The sequence below is a fragment of the Gopherus evgoodei genome, chromosome 21 (genome assembly GCF_007399415.2).
Source record: "Gopherus evgoodei ecotype Sinaloan lineage chromosome 21, rGopEvg1_v1.p, whole genome shotgun sequence".
Classification (NCBI taxonomy): domain Eukaryota; kingdom Metazoa; phylum Chordata; order Testudines; family Testudinidae; genus Gopherus; species Gopherus evgoodei.
This window is the reverse complement of record NC_044342.1, coordinates 1,683,118-1,696,079: the sequence shown is the minus strand read 5'-3', so window position 1 is coordinate 1,696,079 and position 12,962 is coordinate 1,683,118. Positions and strand designations below refer to the sequence as shown.

At 40.7% G+C, this 12,962-nt stretch overlaps 1 protein-coding gene and 1 pseudogene across 3 annotated transcripts; both read right to left on the bottom strand.

The window, feature by feature from the left end:
• Window positions 1–5,642: 5,642 nt before the first annotated feature.
• Window positions 5,643–8,608, bottom strand: LOC115638380 (annotated as a pseudogene).
• A 1,664-nt stretch (window positions 8,609–10,272) lies between these two features.
• LOC115638182 (olfactory receptor 10C1-like) lies at window positions 10,273–12,552 on the bottom strand. Of its 3 annotated transcripts, none has more exons than XM_030539749.1 (2): window positions 12,542–12,552; window positions 10,273–11,194 (listed from the first exon to the last, which is right to left on the bottom strand). In XM_030539749.1, the coding sequence occupies exons 1-2, from the start codon at window positions 12,550–12,552 to the stop codon at window positions 10,273–10,275; spliced, it is 933 nt and encodes a 310-aa protein (XP_030395609.1). The 3 variants fall into 3 exon arrangements, with proteins under 3 accessions (XP_030395609.1, XP_030395610.1, XP_030395611.1); XM_030539750.1 differs by lacking the exon at window positions 12,542–12,552 and adding an exon at window positions 11,995–12,002; XM_030539751.1 differs by lacking the exon at window positions 12,542–12,552 and having other exon boundaries at window positions 10,273–11,208.
• Window positions 12,553–12,962: the final 410 nt, after the last annotated feature.

Below are 12,962 nucleotides of genomic sequence, written 5' to 3'. Positions count from 1 at the left end.
AGCCCCATGTCCACTGCTGCCCTGCAGTTTCCAGGGGAGTAACCCTGCACACCTGCTTCAATGAGGGGGGCAGGGAGCAGCTGGTACCAACACATGTGCACACTCCCAGGGAGTGGCGGGGACCCACACATGTGAAATGGTGGTCATTAATAGCCAATCAACAGCATATATGATGCAATGTATATAATATATAATTTTATTATTCATATAGTTATGGAAAGTAAATAATACATTAAAGAAATGAAAGGCTTTTTTTTCCACTTTTTTTTTAAGTCATCCCTGCCAGGGCCCCGCCGAAAATGTTTGAATTGGGCCCTGCACTTCCTAAAGCCGGCCCTGCCTGTGCAGAAGGGATTTGAAATTGGGATACTGGAGGAGAGCCCTAACCACTGGGCTATGGAGGAGCTCTCTCTCTCAAACTCTTCTCCTGTATCTGTTCTGTTTTGTATGATCTATTTCAGCAAAGGGAGTGTGATCCTTGGTCTCCTCTCACTCAAGTGAGCACGTTAACCACCAGGCTACAGCATCATTTTCATTCTCTGGCTCAAATGGCCCTGCAGGGTGCTAAGTAGTTTGTGCATAGGGCAGTGTGCTCCCATCCCCTTTTAAGAGTGGGAGAAGCACAAGATACCATCCCAGAACAGGGAAGGGTTGGAGACCCAAGACATGAGGCTCTCAGAAAAGGCACACAATGCAGCTAGCACTGTAACTGTGAAAGTCACACACGTTAGTTAGTGTATGCAGTGTTGTGGTAGCTAGGTTGGTCCCAAGATATTAGAGAGAAAAGGCGAGTGAGGTTCAACAGAAGATGATTCACCTATGTTGTCTCTCAAACATTAATTAGTTAATTCAACCATCCTATAGCACGGGGGAAAGGGGAACATGTTTCCCTCTGTTTCCCACTCCATTTTAAATCAAGACTGGATGTTTTTATAAAATCTCTGTTCTATGAATTATTTCGGGAAAGTTCTCTGGCCTGTGTTCTGCAGGAGGTCAAATTAGATGAGCACAATGGTTCCTTGGCATCTATGAATCTACGAACTGAGAATCTATGGGAAGAGATTTACCCAGGTGTATAAAGTTATTGCAGTGTCTTACTAGCTTTTATTTTTAAAGGAACAACACATGGCTTTCTGTCACCTAAACTCCTTTGACAATCCCAGCCTGGATGCATATGTAATGTGTTGAAGAGTAGCACTGAATATAGTCTAATGCCATTTGATCTACTAACAAGATATCTCCAAATGGAATGTGTTCTGATTCTGCTAGCCCCGTCTCAAAAGAGGATACAATAGAAATAGAGGGAGTGCAGATCTGGACAATAACAAGGATTACAAGAATGGAACAATTTAAAATAATATACATTGAAAAACATAATCCCAACTAAACATATAAAAATGATGGGGTCTAAATTTGCTGTTACCACTCAAGCAAGAGATCTTGGAGTCAGTTAAAAAAGTGCAGTTAAAGTGCAGCGGCAGTTAAAAAAGTGAAAAGAATGTTGGGAATCATTAAGAAAGGGACAGATAATAAGAGAGGAAAATGTAGAAAATGCTAATGGGAAGGGGGTACGTTTAGCAGATAAAATAAAATAAGAACAAGTTAAAAATCACTTAGAAAAGTTAGATGCCTGCAAGTCAACAGGGCCTGATGAAATGCATCCTAGAATACTCAAGGAGCTAATAGAGGAGGTATCTGAGCCTCTAGCTATTATCTGTGGAACTCTTTGCCACAGAATGTTCTCAAGCCCAAAACTATAACAGGGTTCAAAGAAGAACTTGATAAAGGGATGCAAAACCATGCTCTGAAGTGTCCCTAGCCTCTGTTTGCTGAAAGCTGGGAACGGGCGACGGGGGATGGATCACTTGGTGATTACCTGTTCTGTTCATTCCCTCCGAAGCACCTAGATGGACCATTCGTCTGATGAAGTATGGCCATTCTTGTGTTCTTATGCAACAATGCAAAGTTGAGAAGTTTGCCAGAAACAAAAGAACTGGTTGGGGAAATATTTTCCCTCATGGACAATTTTGATGAAAATAAAAGTGTTTTCTCATTTCTTCAATATTTTTGAAGTGTTTTGAGTTTTCACTGAAAAAAACACAATCTCCAATTTTCGTTTTGATTTGTTTTGTTTTTGGTTGTCAAACATAATTTTTAAAATAACACTTTGGTGATTATCTCTTTTTCAATGAAAATATGTTTAGTTTAGTTTAGTTTACTTTTAGGAAATGGATTATTTTGGTGAAAATTTCCACTAAAAATATAGAACTAAAAATTTACCTGTTTTGAAAGAGACACTTCATCTGTACTGTCTTGAACAGTGATCATATATATTCCATTCGATGGCTCTCACACACACACATGTAGGTCACAGCTTCCATCCATCCATCCTGCATCCAGCTAAGTCTAAGACAGACATCACATATGTACCTGTGCACTACAATAGCAATCATAATTAAATAAATACTCACTAATTAGAGTGATCCATTGTCATCATTCATACCTGAAAGAAGCTCTTTCTTTGATGTAGGCTCTCATGTTATTGTTAATTTCAAATCAAAAAGACCCGGAAGATTTTTATTCTTTCTCACTCTCCTCCCACCTTCCACTCCTTCCTGTTTCAGGGATCTCACAAGTATTGTGGCACATGCTACCAAAAGGATCTATAAACATGTTTATGTAGCTGTGAACAAAAGCAGTTTTATCCATTACATTGTGATCCCTGAAGAGATATTCTGTCTATTCGCCTCAGGTGGAAAATGAGATATTTTTGACCAAGGGTTTTGTTTTTGTTTTTGTTTCTGTCAAAGCAGAGGTCGGCAACCTTTCAGAAGTGGTGTGCCAAGTCTTCATTTATTCACTGTAATTTAAGGTTTCATGTGCCAGTAATACATTTTAACGTTTTTAGAAGGCCTCTTTCTATAAATCTATAATATATAATTAAATTACTGTTGTATGTAAAGTAAATAAGGTTTTTACAATGTTTAAGAAGCTTCATTCAAAATTACATTAAAATGCAGAGCCCCTGGACCGGTGGCCAGGACCTGGCCATTGTGAGTGCCACCTTGCGTGCCGCCTTTGGCACACATGCCATAGGTTGCCTACTCCTGTTTCAAAGTTTCAAGTGGAGCCGTCAAGAGATTGGATTATTTTCATAGTTCATGGGCCAACTTTTCTAAAACAGTGGTTTTCAACCTGTGGTCCACAGACTATGTCTAAGGGGTCCACAAAAAGTGACTATGAAAATAAAGTTTCAGATCCCACAAAAGGAATTCAATTTTTCAGATAAATCAAAAGCATGTGACTACTCCTACAAGACAAAACCCGAAGTGTTCTCATTACCATTGATGCCCACAGTTTAGCACCCTTTCTCACCCATCTGAACATTTGCAACACTTATAGTTGAATTCTGTTCAGTCAGTTTTCGGTCACAGGCTTCTATGGCAGGGGTCTGGATACCACAGCTTGAAATTCCAAAAGAGTCTGCCCCTGCATTCAAAATTTTTCAGGGGTCCACAAATGAAAAAAAGATTGAAAGCCACTGCTCTAAAAACTTCTCAACTCAGCCTCTAGTTTTGTGCAATTTGTGACATGATCTTACAAATATACAGTATGTGCCTGTCCCCTTCTCTTCCCTTATCTTCTGCTGCCTCCTGGTGCTCATTATACAGTATAGCTGCCCCTTTCCCACCCCGACCCTTTGCTGCACCTAGTACCCATTATACATTATAACCGGCCCTTTTCAATCCCTCACCCTCTGCTGCACCCTAAGGTCTATTATACAGTATACATTGTACAATAATCTATTCTTCTTAACAAATAGAAGGTTGAGGAATGACTTGATTACTGTCTATAAGTATCTACTTGGAAGAAAATATTGAATTGTGATCTCTTTGAAATAGCAGAGAATCATAGAATCATAGAAACACAGGACTGGAAGGGACCTTGACAGATCTTCTAGTTCAGTCCCCTGCACTCACAGCAGGACTGTGTATTATCTAGAGCGTCCCTGACAGTTGATTGTCTAATCTGTTTTTTTAAAAACCTCCAATGCTGCAATTTAAAACCAAAGTCAAATAGGGAAGGTTTTTAAGTCGAGATGCTTGGGAATTTTTTGTAGGATGGATTTCTGGCAGAAAATGCAGTTTCCACAACAATGAATTCCATTGGAAAACTTGAAATGGGAATGTTAGGTTTTGAGTCAGTTCGATTCAGATGAGAATATTTCGTTTCTTGGAACTGGCCCAAAATTATTTGTTTCAAAGCAGTTCAAAAAAACATTAAACCACATTTCCCTATCAGTGCATTGCCTTCTGGGAGTTGTAATTCCAGTCCCCATTCTTTCTTAAGGGCCAGGCTCCCTGAAGTTCTACATCACCGGTAATACAATGTGGAATTCCACCTTCCCACATTCCATGATGCATCATGGGAGTCATATGTCTCTGGATGGATTATGAGGGAGATAGTACATTCAATGAGCCTGTTTCAGATGGGAGAATGGAGCCATCTGGTCAGCTTAATGAACCAAAAATAAACATTTTTATTGCTGGAATCTCAAAATGTATTATGATATGATAAGGGTCTATAAAATCAAGACTAGTGTCGAGAAAGTAAATAAGGAAGTGTTACTTACTCCTTCTCATAACATAAGAACTAAGGGTCACCACATGAAATTAATAGGCAGCAGGTTTAAAACAAACAAAAGGAAGTATTTCTTCACACAATGCACAGTCAACCTGTGGAACTTTTGCCAGATGATGTTGTGATGGCCAAGACTATAACAGAGTTCAAAAAAGAGCTAGATAAGTTAATGGGGATAGGTCCATCACTGTCTAGTAGCTAGTATGGGCAGGGATGGTGTCCCTAGCCTCAGTAGTTGTTGATTATCTGTTCTGTTCATTCCCTCTGAAGTACCCAGCATTGGCTACTGTCAGAAGACAAGATAATGGGCTAGGTGGACCATTGGTCTGACTCAGTATGGCCATTCTTATGTTCTTAATAAAATGTTTCAATATTTCCAAATCACAATTTTTCAGAATTTTAATTCTATGAAAAATTTAAAACTTTTATTTTTTTATCCTCACTTGGAATGAAAACAAATGTTGAAATGCCAGCTTTTCCTGGGGGACAGGAATTCCAATTATTGTCCAGCTCTGCTTTAAAATGACCTATGCAATACTGAGGTCCCCACTACAGCAGCCCAAGTCAAACTACCTATAAGAAAGAGGACCACTGGTGTCATAAAATATAATGGTTAGAGCTGGCTCATTATCAAAAAAAAAAAAGTAAAATATTTTGAGTTCCTTTTCCTCCTACCAATTTCTGTTATCAACATTTCTGACAAAATATTTGAGAAATTCAGAAAAGGTCAACCACCCAAGAACACTTTTCTATTGAACTGAAATGTTTGTGAATTAGACCTCGTAAAGCAATGTCTTTATTTTGTATTTTGTTTTTTCCCCAAAATATTAATAGATTTTAAGGCCTGAGGAGGATTCACGTAATAATACAATAATATTCTAAAAATGATTTTTTTCCCTCATTTCTTGTGTTAAAATTAAAACATTAAAGAAAAAATTTCATGGAAAAACAAAATTCAGTAAATTTCACCAGCACTATATTACACAAGGGAAACATCTCCATTATGATTGAGACACTACTTGGTAGATATTTCTCAGAGGCTCGTGTGACTGAAGGAAAATTATCTGATTTTTTAAAAATATTTTCATTGTTATTTTCCTCAAAGCATCTTTCACCTCCTTCTTCCTGAAGCTGTAGATAACAGGGTTCAAGAGTGCAATCCTCACTGAATAGAAAAGAGAGGACAACTTGTCCACACCCAGACCATAGCTGAATTTGGGGTGTACATATATGATAAGGACAGTCCTGTTGCACAATGTCACCACGATGAGATGTGAGAAGTAGGTGGAGAAGGCTCTACGCCTGTCTTCAGTGGACCTAATTCTCAGGATGGTGGAGATGATACAGATGTAGGACACCAGGCTCAGCAACAATGGCATCATGAGGGTGAAGGCGGCAACCATGAAGATCTGGATCTCAATTCAGTAGGTGTTCCAGCACACCACCTTCAACACTGGCTGGATATCACAGAAAAAGTGATTGATCACATTGGACCCACAAAAAGGAAGTGTGAAGACAGAGGTTGTGTGCCTCACTGCCACCAGCATGCCACAGATCCACAAGCCACCTGTCAGCTGGATGCAAACCCTCATATTCATAATGGCAACATAGTGCAATGGGGTTAAATATTGCACTGTAGCGGTCATATGCCATAGGAGGAAGCATTCAGTAATGCCAAAGAATAGAAAGAAAAACATCTGCACAGCACAACTGGAAAAGGAAATATTTTTATTTTCTGAGAGGAGATTGGCCAGCATCTTGGGTAGAGTGACTGAGGTGTAACAGAGGTCCAAGAAGGACAAGTTCCTAAGGAAAAAGTACATGGGTGTGTGAAGGGTCGGATCGACATATATGACGATGATGATGAGAATGTTGCCCAGGACTGTGACAATGTAAATACATAGGAACACCACAAACAGAATGAGATTCACGTCTGGGTGGTTAGAGAAGCTGAGAATGACAAACTTAGTCACAGTGGGCACCTAACCCCACCAAAAAACCACCAGGGATGAGGACATCCTTCAGAATTTTTAGCTTAGTGGTTAGGGTGCCCACTTGGGATGGGGAACAACCCTGTTCCAGTCCCCCCTCCCACCACCGAGTCTCACAAATAGATGGGAATTGAACAGAGGTTCCCCTTCTCTCACGTGAATGCCTATAGGATACTCCAGTATGGTCTGGCTGCAGTCCTTCCTGTTGAAGCTGTTTCACTTTGGTTAAATGCATGAATATTCTTTGAGGCAGAGAGTGTGTGAGACTGACTCTCCTGTGTGGTGGTTAGTGTAATCCCTGGAAGCTGAGTGCCCTGGGTTCCTGTCCCCCTGCTCCAATGACTTTTAGTTGTTTGTTCAAGTGGAACAGTTCCAACAGAAGAGACCAAGAGAGCCCCACATCAGGATATCCTGTAACCAGGGGTTATGACAGTCATTTGTGATGTGAGAAACCCTGATACAAATCTCTTCTCCTCATCAGACAGATGGGGAACCGAACTGCACAGGGTCTTCCACATCCCATGTGAGTGCCCTACCCACTGAGCTAAAGGTTCTGAGACAGCTTATCCTGCACAACCTGCTCCTTCATTGTTGTTTTTTTGTTTTTGTTTTGTCTTTTTGCGAGAAACCCCAGAAGCACCTAACTCTTTGAGAGGACTTCCTGGTTGTGGAACCCAAGACATGGGAGGTACCTCTCTTCAGTCCAGACTTTGTCACTGAACACCTGTTGAGGAGCATGACCTAGCACACATCCCTCAACTCGGCATCTCCAATTAGTTAGTTTAGGCAGTTCCCAACTCAGCATTCTGGCTTTTATGGATCTTATTATTTAGTGCCTATTTCCCTCGACTCATTGTACATGGATCCTTGGACCCTAACTCAGGGTCTGTGAATCCCAACTTAGGCCTTCTCAGACGGAGAAAAATGCATAATACTCGATGAACCCTTGGCTAACAATGAATTCTCCAGGGGCAAAAAAGATCATGTAATGAAGGATTTTTCATGTCCCAGGACCTCACAATCATAAAAATAAGCTGACCAACTGTGAACCAGCAACCTCTTATTGCTAAATTTCAGAGGGCATGGCGGGTGGGGCAGAGGTATTTTAAGGGATTCTATAGGTCAGATATCTGCATATTAGTTCCCCAACGGGTGGCATGTAAGTAGCCCTGTGGACATCATAATTTTTGTGAAATGCATGGATGGCTAATATTTAAAAACGTATGCATCTGTACTGGAAATGACGTTCTTAAAGTCTGAAGGTAAGGAATGTTACCAGGAGATGACACACCTAGGACATGGGCCCCTCAGGTAGTTGGTAACAGATGCTTATCTTCCTGTCTAGTCATGTGTGCACTGTATATTGTCTGCCTCATAATTTTAACTTACTTGTATACTTAGCCAAGTGCTGATTAAGAGATTGTGATATCTAGAAGAAAGCAAATATGCAGGAATAATCAATCAGCAGGAGGGCCTCTTGTTTATGAATACAGAACAAAGGGCAGTTCAATATATCTAGGGGTGCAACACATTCCCTGTATCCTTCCCCGAGGAGACAAGCCAACATTGTGTTTTGTTTCATGAAACAGGAGGTCACAGCCAGCCTGGCTGTAAAGTGCTGGAGAGTTATATTTTATTGGACAGGGGAGTAAGTTGTTACTCATAGACTATAAGGTCAGAAAGGACCATCGTGATAATCTAATCTGAACTCTTGCACATTGCAGGCCCCAGAACCTCATCCACATACTCCTGTAAGAGATACCTAACCTCAGGCTGAGTTACTGAAGTCCTCAAATCATGGACACTAGACAAGAAGGGCTCTGAGTTACTACAGAGAATTCTTTCCCGGGTATCTGCCTGGTGAGTCTTGCCCATGTGCTAAGGGTCTAACTAATCACCATATTTGGGGTCAGTAAGGAATTTTCCTCTGGGTCAGATTGGAAAAGAACCTGGGTTTTTTTCAGATTGGTAGCCATGTTAGTCTGTATCAGCAAAAACAATGAGGAGTCCTTGTGGTACCTTAGAGACTAACAAATTTATTTGGGCATAAGTTTTGTGGGCTAAAACCCAATTCATCAGCTGCATGGAGTGAAAAATACAGTAACCAGCATATATATTGCAGCACATGAAAAGATGGGAGTTGCCTTACCAAGTGGGGGTCAGTGCTAACTAGTCCAATTTGATCCAGGTGGAAGTGGCCTACTCTCAACAGTTGACAATGAGGTGTGAGGTATCAACAGAGGGAAAATTACTTTTTGTAGTGACCCAGCCACTTTTTTCGCCTTCCTCAGCATGGGGCATGGGTCACTTGGAAGCTTAAACTAGTGTAAATGGTGAATTCTCTGTAGTAACTCAGAGCCCTCCCCATCTAGTGTCCTGTCTCTGGCCAGTCTTCATTCTTGTTTTCTTGAAGGCATCTTTCACTTCTTGTTCCTGAGGTTGTTGTTAATTAAATCTAGTCTCTAGAGAGTGTGTTAAGTAATAGTCCTCATCCAGGGTCTGGTTGGGAAGCATGGCCTAGTGGGCATAGCTGCAACAGCTGACTGCCAAAATGATTGTGAGGAGAGGAGCCTGAGTCCTCCCACTCCACCGTGCTCCAACCCTGGGCCCTGGCAACCTCTCATTTGTTCCACCTGCCCCGGAGTGTTTCATCCAAGGCTTTCCACTGGTGGGGAAATCCAAACCAAAAGAAGAGGGTTACCAATGTCCAAGATCCACAGGATACTTCCCTTTCTGGTTGTCTCTAGGGTGGGTCCTCCCTTCCCTCAGGGAGGGCCCCTTTGGTCAGTTGTCTGAGAGCCTTTAGGCTTCCCTCTGCTCTGCACTGCTGGCGCTGTGGGCTGCAGGTCTGCTCACCTCCAGCTCTGCCACTCAAATGAGTTAAATCCCTGTTTTTGAATGCCTCCAGCAGATGGAGCATTTGCTGCATGTGGGACCCAGAGGGGGGTGCTGGCTCAGCCCAAAATAATCCCTTCTTGCCCAGTGTTGGGTTTCTACATCACAGTTATGATTTTATTTTATATGTAACCATTGGTTTCCAATGCTTCTGCCTACTATCATTTGAATATCTGTGCTTTATTTAATAAACTTAAATTTGATTTAACTATAAAGCAACCCTGGATTGCCCAGGCAAGCATCACAACAACAATGCAAATTTTCTCTTAGACCTCGGATGTCCCATGAAAGTTTCTCTACCCAACACACATTTCTGTCAGCTTTCAGAAGAAAAAGGTCATATGGGAAATTTCAACCAGTTCTGATTAAAATAAGGAAGATTTTTTCATAAAATCCAGATATACTTGAATTACAGAATTACAGCTGCTCAAACAATGGGAAGGGGAGAGATGACATTTCAAATTTTTCCTTTCTTTTTCTTTATTTTATTAGAATTAATTGCTTTTAAGGCCAGAAGGGGATTTCAAATGAATAAATTAATTAATATTTCCTCTTTTTTTTTGTCAACATTCAAAATATTAATGAAAAATTTCCTGGAAATACAATACTTCAGAACAGGTTGACCAGTTTGATAAAGGGAAATTCTTTGTAGAGTTCAGATGCCAGCTCTTCAGAGCTGTAAAGTCCCCTTAGAGTTTAGACAGTCCACGGATGACAAACCTGATGAAGGAAAATAATCTCTGTCTTAACTGAATATCTTCATTCCTGTTTTCCTCAAGGCATCTTTCACCTCCTTGTTCCTGAGGCTGTAGATAATGGGGTTCAAGATCGGAGTCACCACTGAGTAGAACAGAGAGAGTAACTTGTTCACATCTGGAGAAAAGCTGGACTTGGGGCGCACGTACATGATAAGGGCCATCCCATAGAACAACGTCACCACAATGAGGTGTGAGGAGCAGGTGGAGAATACTTTGCACCTGCCTTCGGCAGAGCTAATTTTAAGGATGGTGGAGATGACAAAGGTGTAGGAGACCAGGATCAGCAACAATGGCAGAATGAGGATGATAGCAGCACCCACGATGATCTGGATCTCATTCCAGTAGGTGTCCCCGCACACCAGCTTCAGCAGCGGCTGGATCTCACACAAGAAGTGGTTAATAACATTGGGTCCACAAAAAGGAAGTGTGAAAATAAAGATTGTGTGCTCCAGGGCCACCAGCATGCCACAGATATATGAGCCACCAGACAGCTGGATGCAAACCTTCTTATTCATGATGGCCGTGTAGCGCAGTGGGTTGCATATGGCACAGTAGCGGTCATAGGCCATAGCAGCTAGGAGGAAGCACTCTGTTCCACCAAAGAATAGAAAAAAATACATTTGTACAGCACAGCCAGCAAAGGAGATGGTTTTGTCTTCTGAGAGGAGATTGGCCAGCATCTTGGGCAGAGTGACCGAGGTGTAGCAGATCTCCAGGAAGGACAAGTTCCCGAGAAAGAAATACATGGGAGTGTGAAGGGCTGGATCAACACTTATGGCAATGATTATGAGGATGTTGCCCAGCATTGTGATGATGTATATGCATAGAAACACCACAAACAGAATGATATTCCTGTCTGTGTGGTTAGAGAAGCCAAGTATGACAAACTCAGTCACGGAGGTCTTATTTCTCATTTTTTCCTTGATCAACATACATCATCTTGAGAAATAAAAAGAAAAACTACATATTAGTTTGGTATAGTGAATGAAATTTATTTATCTATTAATCTATGTTCTTTCACCTCTCTCTCCATGGAACCATAACTCTGCCTGTCTGATCAGGACTGACACCATTTTGGACCAATTCTCTTATTACAAGATAGTAAATCCAGAGTAACTTCACTGAAGTCAATGGTTTCCATTCTTTCCTCAGTATCGCTGGCTTTATATTAGTGTATGTTAATAAACTCAATGGAAATGCACCTGTTCTATACTAGCATCGGAAGAGAAAATACTTAGCTCAATGACCTTATATAAAACAGAGGTGCAACCAGAATCAGGTTGAACAGAGTCACACTGGTATAAGTAATTTCAAAATCTGCACTCAAGTTTCTTGGAACATGTACATTAAAATAATATATCACCATTTATTTAATTCTCAACAGGAATGTGGCACAATCTGGGAAGCTACACCAATATACTTCAACTGAGCATATGGACAGATTTATCGTAATTTCACTGCATGGCAATTCCAACCCTCTATATGAAAAACACATGTGGAGGTTATGCTATTCACTGTGCTACTCTATAGCACACACGCACACACAATCACAAACACATATAATCTAATGGCCTGTTTCTCCTCTCTTCTTCACGAAACTGACAACAGTGCATTGACTTCAGTGCCAGTAATCCTGATCTGATTTACTTTGTCCTCTCTTTCTTCATCCCTCCACCTCTGTTTGTGCCCAACTTTATCTACCCATAAACTTTCCCATTTTCCTCACATCATAAAACTTTACTAATCCTCTTCATTTCATCAATTCTATTTTTACTTCAGAAAGTAAGGGTGCTCACCCAGAGTCAAATCAATGGTCCATCTAGCCCAATACCTTGTCTTCTGACAGTGGAAGGTGTACGATGATTCAAAGGAGATGAATAAGTACAGAGCCATTAATGAATGATCCATCCCCTCTCATCAAGTCCCAGCTTCTGATAGTTAGAAACTTAAGGAAACTTAGAGCATGAGGTTGTGTCCTTGGCTATCTTCGATAATAGCTATTGATGGACGTATCCTCCATGAACTTATCTAGTTCTTTTTTTAACCCAGTTATACTTTTGGTCTTCACAACATGCCTGGTAATAAGTTCCACGCGATCACTGTGTATATATGAAGAAATAATTCCTTATGCTTGTCTTAAACATGCTGCCTACTGATTTCATTGACTTACCTCTGGTTTGTATGTTATGCAAATGAGTAAATAAGACTTCTCTTTTCATTTTCTCCACACCATTCATGATTTGATAGAAGTCTAACATTTCCCTCATTAGTTGTCCCTTTTCTAAGCTTAATTATACTATGATAAACCAGGAGTAGCTTCACTGGAGCCAGATGAGTTGCAGTAACATTATATTATGGTAAGGAAGATGAGAACACGTGTCTCTCCTTGTGTAAACCATCTAGATCATGATTGTAAAAACTATTGTCCTCTTGAATGTGTATATATATGGGAATCAGTTTTTACTGAGTGCATTTTTTCATTTCATTTATATCTGAGATCTGCTCCTCACTAAAATTGTACCCTGAGTCTTCACCAAAACTCCAATAATGAATTATTACTGAATAAATATATTGACAGTCTCCTAAGTCTCTTTGTCAAATTGCATCCGAAGAAGTGAGCTGTAGCCCACGAAAGCTTCTGCTGAAATAAATGTGTTAGTCTCCAAGGTGCCACAAG